The 20368-nt window shown below is 38.5% G+C and overlaps 1 protein-coding gene across 1 annotated transcript; it reads left to right on the top strand.

The window, feature by feature from the left end:
* Window positions 1-487: 487 nt before the first annotated feature.
* LOC146811164 (uncharacterized) lies at window positions 488-19652 on the top strand. Its single transcript, XM_085615043.1, has 10 exons — window positions 488-565; window positions 1515-1629; window positions 3068-3114; window positions 4155-4220; window positions 11726-11791; window positions 12376-12429; window positions 14451-14495; window positions 15413-15496; window positions 16385-16429; window positions 19494-19652. Exons 1-10 carry the CDS (start codon window positions 488-490, stop codon window positions 19650-19652), a joined length of 759 nt encoding a protein of 252 aa, XP_085471169.1.
* Window positions 19653-20368: the final 716 nt, after the last annotated feature.

The following is a 20368-nucleotide window of genomic DNA, read 5'->3' as shown; positions in this document are numbered from 1 at the left end:
TCCACCCAGTCACACCTACACTCCCCATTTTGTGTGGCTGCCTAGTAGGAATTCACAAAGCCTAACTGTCACCCATACCCAGCCCTGTAACCCAGAGACAGGCTGCAGGCACCAAATGACTAAGGCAAGAAAATACCAGGATGGAATATCTCTTAGGTTCCACAAATTGTGCTGTTTGGACCAACAGAATTAATTTGCACTTCAAGAAGAACTGGTACTTTGCTGGCTTAACCACTGCATTTACCATGGGCAAGTAGACATCTCTGCATTAACAGCAATAGCAATGTTGTATTAAGTTTGCGCTCATTTCCAGGAATTACTCCACCCTTGAGAAGCAAGGCCTACCATACTTATACATCCAGGATAAATCATCTCTCTTTAATCTGGTATAAAATGTGCTTGAGTCAGTTGTTCTTGTTGGTATGGATGCCAGATGTACTGTTAATTCAAAGTTGGAAGTAAATGACAGCTGTGCATATTTCTTAAAATGGACATGATAGTGATTGAATATGTTAGTGAAAGGCAGCTATTGCCATTGAATGAGAGCAGGGATATGAAAAGCCAAGTAAGGAGATTTGTCCACTATTGTTTGAATGGAAGAATTTGAATCAATCCAGTGCCTATCTCTGCCCATTAACAAAGTCATGTGACTGTAATCTGGCTGTACAATGTGCCGTAAATAGTGAATGGAGCAACAAATATAGATTAAATTTACCTTGCATAAAAGGGTACCATCCCAATCACAAGAAATTACCTTGATGAAATACGAAGAGTGATTTCATGTATTGCTGCTTTTTAATTGTTCTCTCCGGGATCATGAGTTGAGAGTCAGCAGGATGATATGTTCTTGAGTTTTCCTATATTTCGAGGAGGTGAATCTTTTAGGCCACTTGGAATGTTTCTCAGTGTCCAGTACTACCACTCTCACTGCATTATATCTGCTGTAGATATATGAACATTTGCTAACACTTCTTAGCACTGTACACGCTTTACATCTTCATACACAAGCTCTGGAGTTTAACTACTGTCCATTGCCAAAGAGAGCCAATTCAATGTTGCTTGACAAAAGAATGTTAATAAGCTCAAATAACTAGAAGGCCATTCACTTACATACATCAGCACAACATGAAACATATCCCCTGCTGTATTTTTGTTTTATTTTTGTTATAGAAAGACACAACACAACAAGCTTACTATATATTACTGAGTTCTCAATGTTCATTTTAAAAATTGCTATTGTTTTTTTTTTGTACAATTGCAATCGGACACTAGGTTCCCACCCAAAAGAGTCATTTTAGCACTTTTTCTAAGTCACAGTGGGAATCTGTTTTGACTTAGTAGCAGCTGATGGGTGCTACAGGTGGGAAAGTCCATGCTTCTCTCAATAAAAGGATCTAGAGGCCCTTACAGAGGTAAACAAAGAACAAAAAACACATTATGTACAAAGAGTCCCAGACACTTTCTCATGCCTCGCACACCTAATCTAAGTAATCCACTAAATCTTTTACAAATAGGTCCAAAACGCCCATTGTTTGGAAAATCTCAGTGATGTTCTGGTTGACAGGACCCAGGCGTTGACCATAGCCCCTGTTCCTGGGAAGATCCTGCCTCCTAAGGCAGTTGCTATCGGTATAAATAGAGGACCCAGACATGGACCTTTTCACAGATATTTGAGTGATCAGCAGTTCTGCAAAAGGCTCAAATACCAGTCCTACAGCAAACATGATGTCGCCTATTGCCCTCCTCCTCGTGGCTCTCGGCGGCTGCTTGGGTAAGTAAGAGTTCATTGAAATAGGAGACTGTCTGCAAATGCCTGCCATGTTTTGAGAGAACTACTTTCATACAACGCCTCTTGGGAACACTCACTGTTTAAACCATGTGACCTAAAAATGAGTTTATTTTGTCATTATTAAGAATGATGAGTAAAAAATGGTTCAATTCACTTTCATACAAAGTCAGACCTGATGAGCTCTAGGTTGGATGTATTGAAATAAGATGTCACATTTTGCTTACTGAAGCAGTGTGTAGTCTCTATGCAGTGTGGTGGGTGTTTTCTGAACCCTTGCCTAAAATTGTCTTATAATCTACTTAGCTCACTTCCTAGCCAATCACAGCACCCGTTTCATGGTTTCCCGCGAATATGTAGTACATTTATAAGACTCCATATTAATGAATCCATATGTATTACATCATATTATCAAATTAATTATAACTTTTCTGCATCGGCTGAGAAACGGGAACACACATATCTAAAGAGGAGAGAACCAATCAAATGAATTGAATACAATTCTCATGATGATCAGCCAGCTGATACTGGCAAAAATGTCCAGTTATTTTTCTGGGTGATCTGTTATTTGAGGAAAAACCACTCGGTCTTGAAGTGATCTACTAGTTATCAATCTGTCTTTTTGCCAGTCTGACACAAACAATTAATGAATTGACATTTGAACTCCTGCTGCCAGTTATTTTGCCACTCTCCCTGGGTCTGTGAGTAATGAAGCAGGGGCTGAAACTGACGACTCACTTTCATTTCAGGCTTGTTTTCATTACATGATTGAGGATGGTATGCAACTGGATCAGACATTGCGTTGCCTGTTCAGTTGTTCTTTGCATGTGTTTGTATGTGTGTATGGCCTCCCTTTTCCTGCTTATCCCACTCTTTCTACCTAGCTCATTATTTTTTCCATAAGAAGAGAAAATAAGCTTTCTTGTTCCATGGTAGAATATGATTGTTGCTGTACTGTAAGGCTTTTTAATTATTCACACAATATTTAAAATGGCTAAATGGAACGACCCTCACGTTGTCAGGGTCAGAGATGCAAATGTGTAACGATTTGTGTTGGATTGCAAAGGTAATTAACTTCCTGCATTTTTAATAATCGTGAAAAAGTATCCCTTTGGGATTGTTTGTTTTGTAATGTGTTCAGAAATTCACTACTGTGCTGCTTTCTGACCAAATGCAGTGGTGGGTCAAAGTCTATTTGTGCCTTCGGGAAAACATAATATGTTAAAGACTCCTGATTTAGCCAGTACCACGTCATATGTTCAACATGTCTATCTTTTACAGCAATCCCTTCTGACTACAGCCTGCAGCAGCAATCTTCAAGCATGAAGGTATGTGGACATTGATAAATGGGTCCTGTCTTCATGGGCTCACCATGTAGCTATTGAGATCATAGGATCTGCTCTCCAGAGACTTAGCACCATGCACCTGCCAGAGTCGAGGCCGCTCCATGCAGTGTAGTACACCCCCTGACTACATATCTAAGGGACGTGTAGACATACCTAATTTTGCTTGGAAATTCAACACCCATGCTACAGATTCCATTGTCACTAAATGAGTCTTTGGGATTTAAACTATAAGGAGATATTTTGTTCCACGTTTGCCCTTGGGCAAAAGGGTATTGTTTAGTAAATGCGTTTATTGTGGAACATATTGATCTCTGTAGAAAAGCAACACAAATTATACATTTTGTTGTTTCAGTTTACAGTTTCTATAAAAAACAGAGAGTATTTCAAGGCTTACACTGAGGCGATTCCTGTATTCATCTATGATATGAAAGGCCACATACATGGAAGATTTTAGTGGGAAATAGAGATTACTGCACTCTCCCGCCCTTCACCATAACAAACATCGAACACTGGGGGCATATTTACAAGGGCTTATTATCACAGGAACGTCACTTTTTGTGACGTTCCTGTGGCGTTAAACCCTTCAACTTATTTACATGGCGGTGTCACTTAACATGGCTTAACGCCGCCTTGTCAATAAGGCCCCCTTTCATGCTACACTTAGCGTGGGTGGGCAATGCAGCACACATAGGAGTTTCAAATCACCATTAGTGAATGGTGTCCCTTCCTGCACATAAACATTCATTCCCTCAACACAGGCACCCTTGCACTATGGTGCAAGGATGCCTGCATTGGCACTAGACAGCTGAATTTAGAGCTAGAGAAAAAGCAGGGGTGTGCCGTATCATTGTAAATACGGCGCATCCCTGCATTTTCAGAATGGCGGAGCATGGCATTAGCAATTCTAGCTCAACGCCATGGTCTGCTATTCTATTTTATATATATCCCTGGGTCTGATAGAATCTTCTTACATTCCTTTTATTTGCAGAAACTGATTGGCTCCTTTTAATTATTTTTTTCAGCAAGAAGATGCCTATTACTTCACACGATGCATGAAGAGCAACCTGAAGAATTACCAAATGATCATGGTAAAATTACATTTATCGTTTCTTATCTTTGCTGAACATCAGGATAAAAGCAGCAGATCTCTTGAGTAGCCAGGAAATCAAGCAGAAGGGATGTTGCAGCACCTGCAGGGTGGTCAGCATGCCCCTGCAGTGAATATGCGCATTACTTCCTTGGTAAATCCTGATTATTCAGTGGTAGAGTTGGAGCGCAGATCTCTCACGTTATACTGTCATGGTTATGAGAGGTTATAAATATTGTCAAGGTTTAGGGCTATTTGTGTTTTCAATCAGACTTACAGAGGCAAATGATTGAATTACTGAGAGCTCGTTAGTCGTAGAAAGCTCATATACTCGTACATCTTTTAAACACGTTCAGTATAATCCCACAATGGTGTAATCTGAGTGAGTGACCACACTCAAGGAGTGATAGCTAAGCAATCCAGGGCAAGATGTACCTGGCAAATTTAGGAACTTCAAAATTTGTAGGTAGTCTTACCCTCGATTTGTACCCCTTCCAATTCAGGATATACTGAAATATTTATTCCAAATAGGGCAAGATTAACAGCCATATATAGTAACCATTTTTACATTCGCAAACACTTAGATTCAGCATTTGTAGCACTAACATGCTTTTAAAATCATCTAATCTGATTTTAGAAATCAGTAAATTTTAGCAACTTTTAATATGAGATTGTGTGTCTACATGAATTGATATTTGGAAGGAGCATGTTGTAGGTGTCCCTTCCAACTGCTGTCGGCACACAATTTAGTCTCAAATCCTAACTCATAGGGCGAGCCAACAGTTAGAACCAGGAGCATAGTAGTGCTGATATGGACTTTGGTGCTGCCCGACTGGCACCGTCACTATTTCTAGAAAGGTACATTTGCATTAATAGGCTGAAATATTCTCTTAAAAATGACAGACAAGGGTTGTTTCATTCATTCTAAGGGAATTCATGGTTTTCAGGATTTGCACCAATTGGGAAGAAACACTTTGCCATAGAATACATTTGAGGATTCTCTCATCACAGTGATCACAGTAATGCATTGAGATTAAACGCCTTATTTTGATCTCAGAGGATGGAATACTCCAACACAAACATGACAGATATCCATGCCAAATTACTATCTCCATAGGCTATAATGGGATTGTAATATGGCGGACAGGATATTCCTCACATTTGTGATGGAGTATTCCCCTCCCCCAAGACAGAAATCAGACCCTTAGTCATTCCAATAGTGTTAGCTGAACAGTTGAACAGATACATTGTTTTAGCAGGAGCCAGCAACAGTTGAAGACATCCTTGATTCAGTATGGTGAGAAAATGTTTATGAGAACACTTGCTGCTCAGTCATGTGGACACTAGCGATACTTTATTTAGAACAGAAAACAGCGGTAGTCATTACTTAGTATATTGTCACGTTCAGGCAAGATGGAGGACAATGTGAACAGAATCTAATGTTAGCATAAACTCTGTTTGTACTGCTCTTTATTGACAAGATTTCAAGATATTTATTTAATGTGATTTAGACCTCTACTGAGGTCAACAAATTAATAAAAACACATTTTAATTTTTCTTTTAAAACCAGTTATAATATATCTTCTTTAAAATATTTTTAAGAAACTCTATAAAAATGTTAACAAATTGTAACAGACGTATTCATTAGGTGGCGATTTAAAAAACATTATTAGTCCTTGTACTGTTGATATATTGTATCTAAGACAGATAGGTTTTAAATGACGACGTCTGGCCTCTATCAGGGTTAAGTTTGGGCAAACAAACAATACATTAAATAGATCTTGCACTCCTCCATTACACAAACTGCATAAACCTGTAGTTTTGTCAGAGTTGCTCCAGTTCATCGTAAAAGCTTTTAACGGTAAAATCTACAGCCGCATTAAAATAATACTGCGATGTACCCTGTGGACTAATGCAAAATGTAGATACCCTTGGTGAGTCTTATATTCTACAGTATCTGCGTACTGTGCGTACTGTTTTAATTGAGACCAGTGCTTGACATCGAGGTCATGGCTAATTCTTGGGGTGAATATTTTTGAGAATCAATCAGGTGTGCGGGGATCCAAGATTTTAAAAGTGCTATCGTACTGGTTGAGAGATTTAATGCTATACTAAGATTCGTATTAAAAGTATACTGCAACAACTCGTTTTTAAAGGTCTCCAGCTTTAGTATGCTCCTTAGTGATCCTGGTTCGGTGTGTAAGGGATTGTATGCCCATCTTATTATAGTAACAGTAGCTATAGAAAAAGAGCTGACTAGAGACAGCTTGAGATGCAAAGCCTGGACTGAAACTGCTTGATTAACTTTGATCATTTTACAAACAAGGTTCCCTTCTCTTATATTTGTTGCTTGCCAGTTATTAGTTGGGATATATTCTAGAGTGTAATATAAGAATGGAGGTATTTTCAAATGGAAAACCTCTAATTAAGAGTGAAAATGTCTATGCCAAGAAGAAGAATATAGCCGCTTCAGAGCACTAATATGGGCTTCTGCTTTGAGGCCTAGATGCTGGAGATGGGAAGAGTTTTGTAAGGTTTGGGAAAAGATTCTCCCCAAATAGCTATATTCTTTAACTACCTCTATTAGTTTCCCCCTGAGTGTCCAATTAAAATGAGAGAAATATGTTTTTCCTCTGAAAGGTACTACTTTTGTTTTAAGGATATTTGCCACTAAGAGTTTAGATTTCGTTGTAGGACGATTGGTGTAAGATCTAATACAACAACATCATCGGCATTAACCCTGGGCGTAGTTCGCGAAGTAGCGCTACACTTAGCTACGCAAAGTGCACTTCGCACTACGCAAGCTACGCGTAGCACTTCGCGAGCTGCGTAGTACCCTGTTCGCACTGTGCAAGATGCCGTTTTCAATGATTGCACAGTGCGGACAAGCATCCGGCACTGTGCAGTCATTGAAAACGGCATCTTGCACAGTGCGAGCTGTAGTTTTCTGCCGCTCGAGTAGATTTTTACTCGAGCGGCAGCTTTCTCAATGCGGACTGGTAGTTTCTCATCGCGAGCGGTCGCGAGCATACGCGACCACTCGCAATGTGAAACCTGACCTCCCCGCATTGAGAATCTCGCCGGGAGGTTTATTTTACACGCTCGCGATCGGCAACTTGATGTTGCTGTTCGCGAACGAGGAAAAAGTCTCGCCGGGATGTCATTTTGCTTGCTCCCGGTCGCCAGCTTGACATTGAGGACCGCGAGCAAGAAAAAATGACCGCTGCACTACACAACGCTATGCTACACGTGTTTGCACTGTGCTACATGCAAATCGCGTAGTGCGAATTAGCGCAAACTTTGCAAACTACGCGAGCGTAGCGTAGTGCTTTGCCCAGGCTTAATCGGCATACATGAAAATGTGCACATTGCTGGTTGCTATTTTTGGAGTAAAATTTTTAATAAAAAAAACCGCATTCCTGGGATCTCTTATATAGAGGGAAAATAAAAGAGGAGCCAAAAGACAGCCTTGCTTTAATCCGTTCAGTGTAGCTATTGATCAGTTTAATTCCTTTTCTTCCTCCATTCGTACTCTGCACCACGTTGCTGTATGTAGTGAGATAATTATCGTTAAAAGATTGTCAGGTATTCCTAACTTCTCTAACTTCTTCCAGAGGGTAGGTCTGTCTAATCTGTCGAAAGCAGTTGTGAAGTCTACAAGTATACTGCAGACGACCTGTGATTTTAGCATTACATATTTGACTATAATTGTCTGTAATGCCGCATTATCTATCACAGAGGGTTTTGGGCGGAATCCAGCTTGAGTCATTGGGATCTATTTCAGTATTGCCGTTCACCTGCGTTACGGCCCATAGGAAAGCAGACTGTAGTGCGACTTATTGACAGAATATCAGCTCTCACACTGCTAAATTGGTATGCTATGTATCAATATTTTGAGACTGAAAACTAGTAGAATATGACCGATTCCCATTTTGGGTGGTATTGCACATGCAAAAAACAGGGATTTACCTTTGAAAATGAAAATAAAAATAGTTTGTTGCGTAGTAGGTAAGGTTCCAGAGAACCACCGTCAACTATGAAACAAACTTTTAGGCTATTTTTCTTTTTCAACACAGCCCCAATTCCATTAGGGAAAAGTGACCAAAGAAAATGGACTTCCCTCTGTGATGGTCACCATTTAGAGTGAGTCACAATTTGCGACCTACCTTATTAACATCCTTAAGTTAGATCAGTTTGTGACTCACTCCAAATCAAAATTTGGCTAACTGCCCTATTAGCACATAGTATACAGGAATCAGAATGTGCACAGCCACTGGTATAGAAGAGTTGTAAGGGTGTTCTGTGCTCCAGGGTATCACCCTCTGAACAGAGTGTAATGAATATCAATTAGGTTGCATCCCCATATACATGGATTAGCACATAGGACAGCTCATTAAATTCCGCTAGTACTAACATACTGGCCAAAATGTGTGACCTTATTGCTCCAACCAGTAATTAGTATATTGAGCTTAATCTCATTCCAAGACAGGAAAGGGATGGTGAGAAAACCAAAGTTGGTGAGAATGTAGTTGACGTTTTTTCTTCACAGACACAACTGTGTCCCACCAGGGAGAAAAAAAGATGCTTATTCAGAAAGGCAATGCCATTTCTCTGTGTATAATTGCATAACACCCACAGTTCACATGTGAAAATGCATCTGCACTGGAAAATAAGGGTGTCACAAATGGTTTCCAGGAATAAACTGGTGAAATCTGACATTGGCACAGATTTTCATGCGTACTGCTGGACAATTTTTTGATTTAAGCAACAACAATGTGATGTTGTAGGCTCGGGGTGCAGAATCATTAATATCTTTGTGAATTTGACCTGAGAGTAGGCTGGAATGCTGCCTTGTTTACCTGGGTATTGACACTTAGCCAGGAAAGCATTAAAGATGTCATGCTTTCTTGAACACTGTACACAATGACTTCCTATGGGGGTCTGAGAGAGAGGACCAGAGCAAATCTATCACAAATCTCTTTGGACATCCCCTCTGATCAGCAACTACTGAGTTAATGTTTGAGATGTCTCTGCAAGTGATCCTGTGGAACAGGGCAAAGAATGGTGGCGTCTTCCTGTGTCCTTTATATTTAATGGTATACATGCACACAACAGTCTGCTGATTATGATATATGAAGTGCTGTGGCAGCATAGGAAAAGGATTCAAGGTCTCAATAGGGGCATTTTACTCTAATTCCATCTAGGTCGGAGGTTACATTGACATTTATGGGAGTTGTGTCATGGAAACAATCACAATGATTCAGCCAAGGTAAAAATTAGCATATACTGTTCTGCACATTAAAGATTGCCAATTCACCTCTGACCAAAGCTGACAGTGTATAACAAATAAGATATAGTATGGAGAGATTACGTCACAGATACATTTCTGGATCATGCAGAGGAACCATTTCCACAAAAAAAAGAAAAATGCCAAAGAAATTTACCATATCCTTTTAATTTGCAAATGGGTTATTCTCTTCTTTGTAATATATTAATTTATACTGCATCACTAAATTCCTGGCTTCAATTTTGTTTCCTGATTTGTTTCCTTCACCTCTTATCTTTTTATTCTACATTTCTTATACTCTGTTCATCTAGAATTGCCATTCTTTTCACAATTTCTATTTCTGTTCAAATGTTTTTCATATTCTTCGATATCTTTCATCTTCATGAAGAATTTCCTGAAGAATTTGATTAGCTTTTTTTGAAGTTGAATAAAATGTGCAACTATGCTGAAGGGCATCAGTTCTAAAAATATAAGCATCATTCATCAAATCTATTAACAATCTAGCACTGTATTCCTGACTTTTATATTTTGCTGTTGCCGCCAGAGATGCAATCATAGCACATATGTGGATTTTGAAAAGAAACATTCACACTTCAGCTAGGCTAGATTAGGAGATAGCGATAGCAAATTCAGAGTCCAGACTAAAAAGTCTTGGGATACACTTCTTTAGTGTTATCCACTGAAATGCATCAGCTGAGGTTCTACCAAGTGTTGTAATCCTTGTATTTTTTTAAGAATATGGGTTCTGTTTATGAGTCCTCCATTTTGTACATAGAAAAACAATCATATATGTTCTCCACCTCCCCACTATGCTCTACACGCACCCCAAGAATAAAATGTGCTCAATTGCACTCCACAAATCACCAAAGGGTCTGCACTCCATCAGCCAAGCTCAGTAGTGAATCAGTGGACAGGAGAAGAATATTTCAGAAACCTGCCAGGGGGTGAAGGAAACTTACCCAAAGGGAGCACATGCCTATAAACTCTGCAAGCAAGTCACAAGGAGCATCCTACATGCACCAGCGCGTCTCAACCAGGGCCTGAAGAAATATGATCACTTCAACACCATCCTTAAAGAAATCCATTGCTTTCTCTTTTCAGCCTGCACCATCTTTAAAAACAGCTGGTTCATTTACAAGAACATCGCAACCAGCATCCCACTTGTCTAGCAGGCAAGCTCACCATCTGTGATGGCCCTGGGCCCACTCAAAGCCAGGACAGTATCAGACTGCAGACAAAGAAATGTAAAAAAGAAAAAACAAGACAGCAGATGTTTTCCATCTATTCACCCACGATCTGGAACTACATCCCCATACTTATTAGGAGCAGCCCAACACTGCTCTATTTTAGGAATGAACTGAAGACCCACCATTAACCCATCCACAACTCACCTTCCTATCCTATTGCGTGCAGATTTTAAGCTTGCCTTTGACAATGTACATCACTCCACAAAATACCATATACATCTATATACATACATGCATACATATAAAACTAACTCATATGCTGAATAGCATCTGCAGGTGATGGCTGTTTACAGGCTACTTATCAGTATGCACATCTCATTTTACAATAGAATTATAGAATAGAATTGAGCATGAGTAAATTGGATTTATTGGTGTGCAGTACTGTGAAATTTAGACCCAAGTAAAGGAGTCTGAGTTCTAAAATGACTTCACGTTCAACCCTGGAGAGTATAGTCAGTCAGAATTGAAATCATATGTCTACAACTAAACAGTGTAACTGGGATTTCTACCAGTGCAAGTCGCAAGTCACCCAATGAGAGCAATGATGTGTTCCTAACTCTTTACAGTGAAACAAGTAGTACAGTGATATGTTCTTTCTTCAAAGTTTCTCACTGAGAAAGAAAAGTTGTTACGCCACTCTTCAGTTACTTAGTGTGAAAACCTCAGTCTAGATACCTTAGGATGGACTTCCAGTAGGAATGAATGGCATGAGGCCTATTTTATGACCAATAGTTCAACTTGCTTCACTGGCAATGTTTATGTTCAAATCTTTATTATACATTGAATGTTTCCCTCAGTTATTACAATAAATGTTTCCCAAACTAAGTAAAATTAAATATTGGTTTTACTTAGCCTACTGGATAACTAGAGCCATAAGGGAAACCTGTCCCTATTATTGATGAGTGGTCTCACTTAGACAGCTTATTTGAAATGTAATATTTTTATCACAGCTTTCTTTTTTGTTTTTTTCAGCAAAGCACATCAAAGAGCAGGACATTTGAAATGAAATGCAGCCTGCACAATCTCCTCACTGTTTTGGTAACACAGATACTTTACTTTTTTAATGTTTTGAATACTTGTTAATATCACAAATAATTCATTTAAAACAGTACACTAGTTCTGTATGTGACCTGCCTGTCAATTAATAAATGTATCTTGCTTTCTCTACAAATGTATGCGTTTCTGTCTTTGGTTTAATATTTAATATATAAACCCCCTGAGTATGTCATTCTATATGTGTTACTGTGCAGAATTAAATGTAGAAACAAACAAAAGTGCAAGGTTGATATTTTCATGAGTAATTCATACATTTATACCTTCCATTATTGATGTAAACATTACATATAGCCCTGCTGCAAAGTCTGGCAAGGCAGAAGAGGGAAGATATGATTTGTGATGATTAACAGCATTGAATACTTCTAAAGATCAATTTTTTTACGAGATTCATTTGGGTAATTTACTGAAAGATGATTGAGCAGAATGTTTACCAAATAAGATAGGACTCAATCTTAAAAAAAAATCAAACAATTAAGAGTAGACACTTATTTGCAAGTTTTGCACTGCTTAGTTTTCTCAGTAAAACATGTATAAATTATATTTTGTATTTCTTAATTGTTCCTTAGGAAGAATTGGCTGATGACTTGGGATGCTCTGTTGAAGATGTGATGCGGCAGATGGTAAGATAACCATTCACATTTATTTACTAATCAGTAAGTGATATAAATGTAAGTTGCAGAGTGTGCTACACACTATACCTACTTCCCTTTAGATCAGTAAGTCATTTGTCTCCTGTTCATTTGGGATATTCACAACTTATTGGTAGTCATTGTACTGTACACCTGTCTGTTGAATTATCTGCTCATTTGTCCCAACATAAAGAAGTCTGAGAGTGCATTTAAACCATGATTGCAGGGCTTCACCTGCAGACATTTTTCACCCAACTTTGATGCTCTAGTACTCATTTCTTATGACATTATCACATGGTGGCCTATTGCATAAGCAAGAAACAGAGCAGAGATACTTTTCTTCCTGATTACGGCTGATATGTTAACCATGAAGCATTGATCACTATTGAGGTTTTTCAAGATTCTCAATATTTTCCAGGGTTGTCAAAACCCTGAAACCTCTTTAGCAGATTAGTTGGTGCTTCCTAAATTCATTTAACATTTTATGGCCTGTAGAATATGTTATTTTTATTCATGTATGAAGCATCTAACTATGAAGAATTTTCACGTTTTCATTCTTTCAAATTATGTATGTTAACAAATGCTTCATTTGTTCCCAAAGAGTTGCAAAATAACTCCATTGCTGATGTCCAATCTCTACAAATTCTGCTAAAATTGTAAAAATGGGTGAATTTGTATTCTGTGGTGCATTTGCCACCACTTATTAGACAAAGAAGATAAAACAATATAGAATGGCAGTAAAGATAATAATGGACAGCAAGTAAAACTGATAACAAAGCAAAACCTTTTAACATCATAAAACATGCTTATCGTTTTCCTAAACATTCCCTCCTGTAATCGGTCTACCATGGCCATAAAGAAATGCAATACTTCCCCTTGACCCACATACCTACTAATGGCATCTTGTAGTACATTCAATGTATCATAATGTTTTTTGTGCTTAGAAATTCTTTTCCATCCTGCTCCATAAAATGATAGTATATTACAGTACTGTTTATAGACATTCATTGTTACTTTCATTCTTACCCTTTATAATCAGTCAAGTAACTATAGGTATAATGATGTGGCCAGAGTTATAATAATTGAAGCTCAATTTAAAATGATATTGAAGGACACGTGGACTCCAAACATAAATCACAAAACAGCCATGTTGTACTAATTCCATTAACAAATATCTCTAACTTAAAGACACTGTCGTAGTGGCATACCTCTGGAGTGTGATATGTTCTCTTTTAATAATAATGTGGTTCTTGTGATTTGCTCTTTGTTATGATATACGTATGGTAGCGGACTGTGAAATGAGTCATTCAGAGTGTGTTGGGAACCCTTTCACAAAAAGGACTGCAGCAATGTTGGCTGTGCCTCTCTGTCTCCTAAATAGTGACTGCCAGTATTTTGCAATGATATAATCTGTTCAGCCTATTATTGCTACTCTCTGCCACTCACACCTGCTTATTTTGCTACTTCATATCACTTGACATATTTCTATATTCCAAATAGACTCTTATTTTGCATCTCCACTGCTATGTTATTCAAAGTAACTTTTTTCGTACTTAAGGCAACAAAACATAAGTCTTTGTTTTGTATTGCTGTACATATCACCACCTTGCATGTTCATTACTATGTTTTTATTTTCAAAATGCGAGGTCAACTGTTACCAAATACCAAAAACATTTTTAATAAAGGGACAAATATGGCAAAGATTAAAATGGCACTTAATACCATAATTACAATATACATAAATATTAGAACTATGAAAAGATTGTAAGAAATCAAAATTTCTTTGATAGATTTAGAGTCACTGTCAACTCAAGTGATAGCTGGCAAGATTGTTAGAGAGACAGGTGCCCTTTTACAAGAATGTTGAACTGATATTTGTATTAACAGGATTCTAAGTCTTTAAGAAAGCATTGTTCCATGCAAAGGCTACAATACACTAGCATTCCTTGTCTGTCTGTGTTTTCTTCCCATAAAAGGAGTACCTCTTTCTCACTTTTTAAACTCCTTTCCAGGGTTTTTCCCAGATGCAGATCCAAGAAATGGGGGTAATTATTCAGGTAAAGCAAAACCATTACATGCAAATTCATGAAGGTAATCTATCAGTTATATTCTAGGCAATGGAGGGACTAATTGTATTTTAATTGAATTACACTTTTGCAATTAAATGTCATAAAGGCATTCATTTAACTCCAAAATGTCATCAGTATGCAACTATACAACCTCTTGCCATGTGATGATGCAAAATCATTCCAGTTTAACTTTCTCTTGCGTTTTTACACATTATTTTATATGCAAAACACTTTCTAGGAGCATCCAATTTTGATCAGAAAGAATACCACCTTTACCCCTACTGTGTTGCAATGTGACCAGTCTTAGCCTGGATCATTCTTCTGGGGATTTAGCGTGCTATTTTGTGATATTTCTCATTGAAGCAACTCAAACTGGTCACTGTATTACTTCCATAGCTTTTGTAACTCTGTCATGTCTTTGATGTATGCCACTTATGGACACACTTTCAAGTAATCACAAGATAAGAACATGCAACAGCTCCAATTTTGAATTTGGCAGGTGCCTGTCTTCTGTTTCCTTTGTGCAATTCCCCGTCTTTTCCCAAACTTTAAATCCCACCATTATGTTTGTTGTTGCACTAAAATAAAGAACCCCAATTGCATACCTTTCTACTTTTACTCTATAACTGTATTCATAGTTTGTGACATAACATGTTTATTTACAGGTTTTATTATATTTAGCATTACATTTTACTTCAAAATGCAGCAGACCTTGTGTTGCTGATCCTAAACATTTCCAGATCTAAATTTCCCAAACTAAAAAACTTCAACATTGAAATTATAACATTACTGGATTCTGAGGACCAGGGCCAATAAAATAAAACACATTTACAACCATAAGACTCTGCACTGGTAAACAAACATTAAACCTCAATTGGATTCTAACCTTTTCTCCTCTGCTGTAGGGTTCTGGGTCTGTTGAAAACATGGATCCCAAGAAATGTGAAAATCTTCTTGGCAGCTTGTTGGGTGGAGTTCTCAAAATAGTGGTAAAAACACCTTCTCTAATTTACATTTTATTGTGGCTATGTGTAATACTGTCTATCAGTGCATACTTTTGCATTATTGCATGGCCATGCATTTTTCGTGATGAATAAATTGCTCTGTCCACATGTTGTCATTATTAATAAACAGCAGTGGCCATGCCTCTGCATCTTTTGGAAATGCAGAGTGTCTGTCAGGCTGAGCAAAGGTTAGCCTGACAAACACACTTTTTTTTCAGGTTGGGCAGCCAGGAGCTAGACATGTGCTGAATGAGCAGGCTCTGGGCTGCCTGAGCTGAACTTTGCTAGGCAGAGGATGTCCCAGCTCCTGTGGGCATAACCTCCTTAGCTCGACAAAGGTCCTTGAGGGCCTCTCCCTCGTAATAATAGAGAGAGCGTCAGAGATAGCCTCTTGCCTGGGCGCTTTCGCTTTAAGCCCTGAAGTGCCCAGGGCCAAGTGCCTATCACTGACACCTTGTCACAGAGTGGGTGGGGTAAGCAGTCTCTCTGACCCCATCCTACTCTTGTGATGATGTCGGGACTGCTGCCTGACCTCATTGGCTGACCTGGGAAGCAGCAGTCCCAACCCTCCTGGCACATACAAGACTTACTGCCCTAGAGCTGCAGCAGGTAATTGTTGCTTTTATTGACTGTTTGGTGTGTGCATGTATGTATAAATGCATGTCTATTTGTGAGGGAGTGTTGTGAATGGGTGTGTGTGTGCATGTCTGCACGTGAATGCATGGGTTTAAGGGAGTGTGGGTGTGTGTGTGGGGGCCACCACTCCCTTGTTAGTTGTACATAACTACCACCACTGTTAATAGAGATGAACATTATTTTATGACCTATTTTTTCATTAATATTAATGTGTTCATTGCTTTTGTTTATATGCAGAAAAATCTTCTAGGACCTCTGCTTGGTACATTATCAGGAGTACTGGTAAATCCATTTTCTTCATTTCTCTGTTTCTAAATTACTCTAAAGCCATGGCATGACCAGGAACAAATACATGTAAACAACTGAAATACTCCTAGGAAACAATCTTATATGACAAACGTTGTGATGGTCCAGATATGATTAATCACACCTTCATTCGGGTAACATGATCACTCAGAAAGACAGTTTATCAAGAGAGAGCAATTAGTCCTTTTTCACTCAAGAAGGTGAAACTTAAAAATTGTGAAATATAAAAAGAAGAAAGAATGTTTTTAACTGTAAACAATTACTAAATCATGAAAGTTTGAATAAATGTTTTTTTGGGGGAAAAAGTACTCCAAATCAAATTGCTCATTAGGAGCCTTATTTATGAGGAAGTAATGCAGTGCAGTGCAGCAAGTCACCTTGCTGTGCTACACTGCATGACAGGGACATGTCAGGAATCAGGTGTGGCTGGCACAGGTAACCACAGTGGGGCAGTGGGGAGGGGCGGTGAGGGGCAAGTGGACAGATGGCGGGATAGGGAAAGTAAAATTAAAAATTACATTAGCCCACTTACCTTGCGTAAGTGGTTGTTTTTTTACTTTCCCTATCCCGTCGTCTGTCCACTTCCCATTCACCATCTTTTCCCCGCCCCGCTCCACGCCTGTTAACTGTCCCGGAAGCGCCTCTCAGGAATACATTGTATTTAAGGCAATACGGCACCTTCCTATCCTTTTCCTTGAGCTGACACCCTTTTGCAGCCAAGGACCAATGCAGGCACCCATGCACCGTGGTGCAACTGTGCCTACGTTGGATGCAGGATTGATTTTGTGTAGGAAGGAGCACCTTCCTGCACAAAAACGTTCCTGGGAGGCATATTCCTCTTGCTCGGTGTGCTGTAGAATACAGCACACCTAGAAAGAGGAAGAAAGGAGGAGAAATAGAGCTATTTCTCCTTGTTATGCCTCTACTGGGAAGGTATAACATTTTGGTGAATCCCCAGTTTTCCAAATTCTTGTAAATCTGAGGATACATCAAAATCCATGGGAGTTGCGGGAGAACACCAATGCAACACCCATGAAATGCCTACCCGGGACAGAGTAATTCAACGCAGAGATTTGCCCTGTATTGCGTTACTCCAGATTTTTGGAGCCCCTCAGAGCTATGCAAAGTGACTTAGCCTAGTTTAAAAAATCTGTCTTAAGGTTTGTGTTGCTCTTGCATGGTGTAAGAGCGATTCAAAGGGCCTTATAAATAGGCCCCTTATGTGTGTATTCAGTCTTTAAATACAAAATCAACTTCCCTAATCACCTTTTAACTAGTTTCAGCAATTAAAAGTAAATACAACATTTTTGAACTTGACAAATACTTAGGGCCTCATTTATGTTCTCACAAAGCAGAAAGAAATAGGTAAAGTGGCCATCTTCACTTTCCACCAGACCTATGGATCTTCCTTCTCATTTAGAAGTGGGAGAACCACTCGGTTAACTTTGTCAGAGCTTCAGCTGGTTACACTGACAGTATCCACTGCTACAGTGGCCCATACCCCGAAGGTCTGCCACGTCATAGTGGCTGTCACTTCACCTGTTGACGGGGGGTTTGCTATTAATATTGCCCACTCATATCTGCCATGCAAAGCATAGTGCACTGGTGCAGAAAATATATAAAATGACCTTAATGGCCAGGGACAAATCCCACTGCACATTGGGGCTATTTGTTTTTCTTTGGAAAAAGCAATATCCCACTTATAAACAAACAAAAATGTTTGAGAACTTTTTAACTATCAAATGCAATATTTAATAAAGATTTCTTTTTAACTAATTCCGCTTTATTGTAATGTTTTATAATAAGAAATGGGGTGAGCTAAATCTGAAATGCATAGGAAACATAACAATTATTCTCAATATAATCTCAAATGCATGGAATATTCTAAAATTATTATTGGCACTAAGACTTCAAACATTGACAATATGTATAGCAAGTGGGTTAAATAATTCTCACTAATTACAAATTCCTAAAAAGACTTCAGTATTATTATTCTACTTTTTCGAAACATATTTAAAAATGTTTGCAGCTTCTGACAGCACATAAACATGTTGGAATGTTTTGACATCCCACGCACATCTGACCGTTCTAATTCCTTCATATGTGCAGTGAAACGAGAACCATTGAAATACAGAATTTTTTCAAAATGTCTTTACAATTTTTTTTTATGCATGCAATTCAAAAAAAATGGACAGCCTTTGTTTTTAATGGCTTGATCTGGGATTATGGACCAAAGTGGGTGATTAAACTTGTGCATGGCCTCATATTTGTGTGCAGAGCAGTTCAGACAAGTGAGATTGTTATCATTTTCGAAGCAAACACACAGTGAGGAAAGAGATAATAAAATCCAAGGGCCCAATTCCCAAAGGTAAACTGAGACCAAAAAAGTCCAGGTTTACGACTTTCGGTGTTCACAAAGGGCATTTACGAGTAGTAAGGTTAGACTTTTGACTTGGTTTAACTTAAGCTTTGGTCTTAAGTTTAACTCAGACCAAAAGACTAGTTTCAGTTAAACTTAAGACCAAAACTTTACCTTTGTGAATTGGGCCCCGTTCATAGTGTGAATCTAGCAGAAAAGGTAATAGGACTTTCAGCAACATTTAATTCAGACATGTAATTACACATTGTCACACACCAGCAATAAAAGGGCAGAGCAATGTAGTGCGATTATGCACCCTATATTTAGCACTTATACAGTCTTATAGTGTGTGGGCGCTAGGCTGAGCTATGAAAAAAGAATGCCGAAAGAGGCAAATTATCAATTGCCCTTGGACGTTTGATAACCTTAAAAAAACATCAATGAAGAATATGTTCCCTCACTGCACACATTCCTTGTCATCAGAACATGCCTTTGACTTGCAATCTGTTTCATTCCGAACTTTCAACAATTTATCAGAATGTTCTTTTTGATTTATATGGTAACTTTACATTGTAATTCTGTATTGATGTCATCGTAATATCAAAGAGACACATTTTTAAATACACAAATTTAGAAGTGAAAAAATATTGCATCTTTTTAATAACATTTTCTTATGGCCAGGACACGATTTTGGGGCCGAATGGGCTTCTTGGCGGTCTTCTCGGAGGAAAAGGGAGCCTTCTTGAAGGCCTGCTTGGCGGAGGAGAACATGGTGGACTTGTTAATTGTCTTCTTGGAGGAGAAAATGGTGGACTAGTTGGTGGTCTTCTGAATCGTTAATTTAGGTAATAGTTTCTATTTTGGGAATGCTTGGCAATTTCACTCCTGAGCCAAGAAAATTGTTGAGATAATTACAGACATATTCTGTGTCAAGTGCACAAAATGAATTAACAGATGTTAAACTAGAGTAGTTATCTCCTGCAATGAGTTATGAATATTTTTTAGACAAACTGTTTAAAATATGTACAGATGCCACTTCTGTATCTGATACTTTTTACCATCAGCAGCAGACTATTGGATTGGGAATACTCTCCACCAGATTAGGTATTATTAGCCAGTACCCTCTGAATGCACAGCTTTAGCTTCTATATAATACTATATGGTAGCACATTGTTTCAGAACATGTACTTTGTGCCATTGTGTTGTGCACACAAACTAATTACTTTGCTATTAATTATTTAGAAATCCCCTGGTCTGGAATCAGTACCTGAGCTTGTTCATTGCAAGGTTTTGTGCTTTGCGTTTAGACTGGATGTGCTGCATAATCTTGGTTTAGTCATTTAAATATTTACATTTAATCTCAAAATACTTCTCAATTACAACTTCAGTGGTTAAAAGAGACTGCACTACTCAGTCTCATTGGCTTGAATCATGTAATCAGATCATAGCCGCTTATTGTCAATGGCGTCGGTCTAGGTAGTGCAACAGAACATTCAGGTCCAATAGCACAATGTAAATAATTCCTACTTAGTACCAATCAGTGACAGATTGAGTGG

Source organism: Triturus cristatus, chromosome 7 (genome assembly GCF_964204655.1).
Source record: "Triturus cristatus chromosome 7, aTriCri1.1, whole genome shotgun sequence".
Classification (NCBI taxonomy): domain Eukaryota; kingdom Metazoa; phylum Chordata; class Amphibia; order Caudata; family Salamandridae; genus Triturus; species Triturus cristatus.
This window is presented reverse-complemented; position numbering and strand designations above follow the sequence as displayed.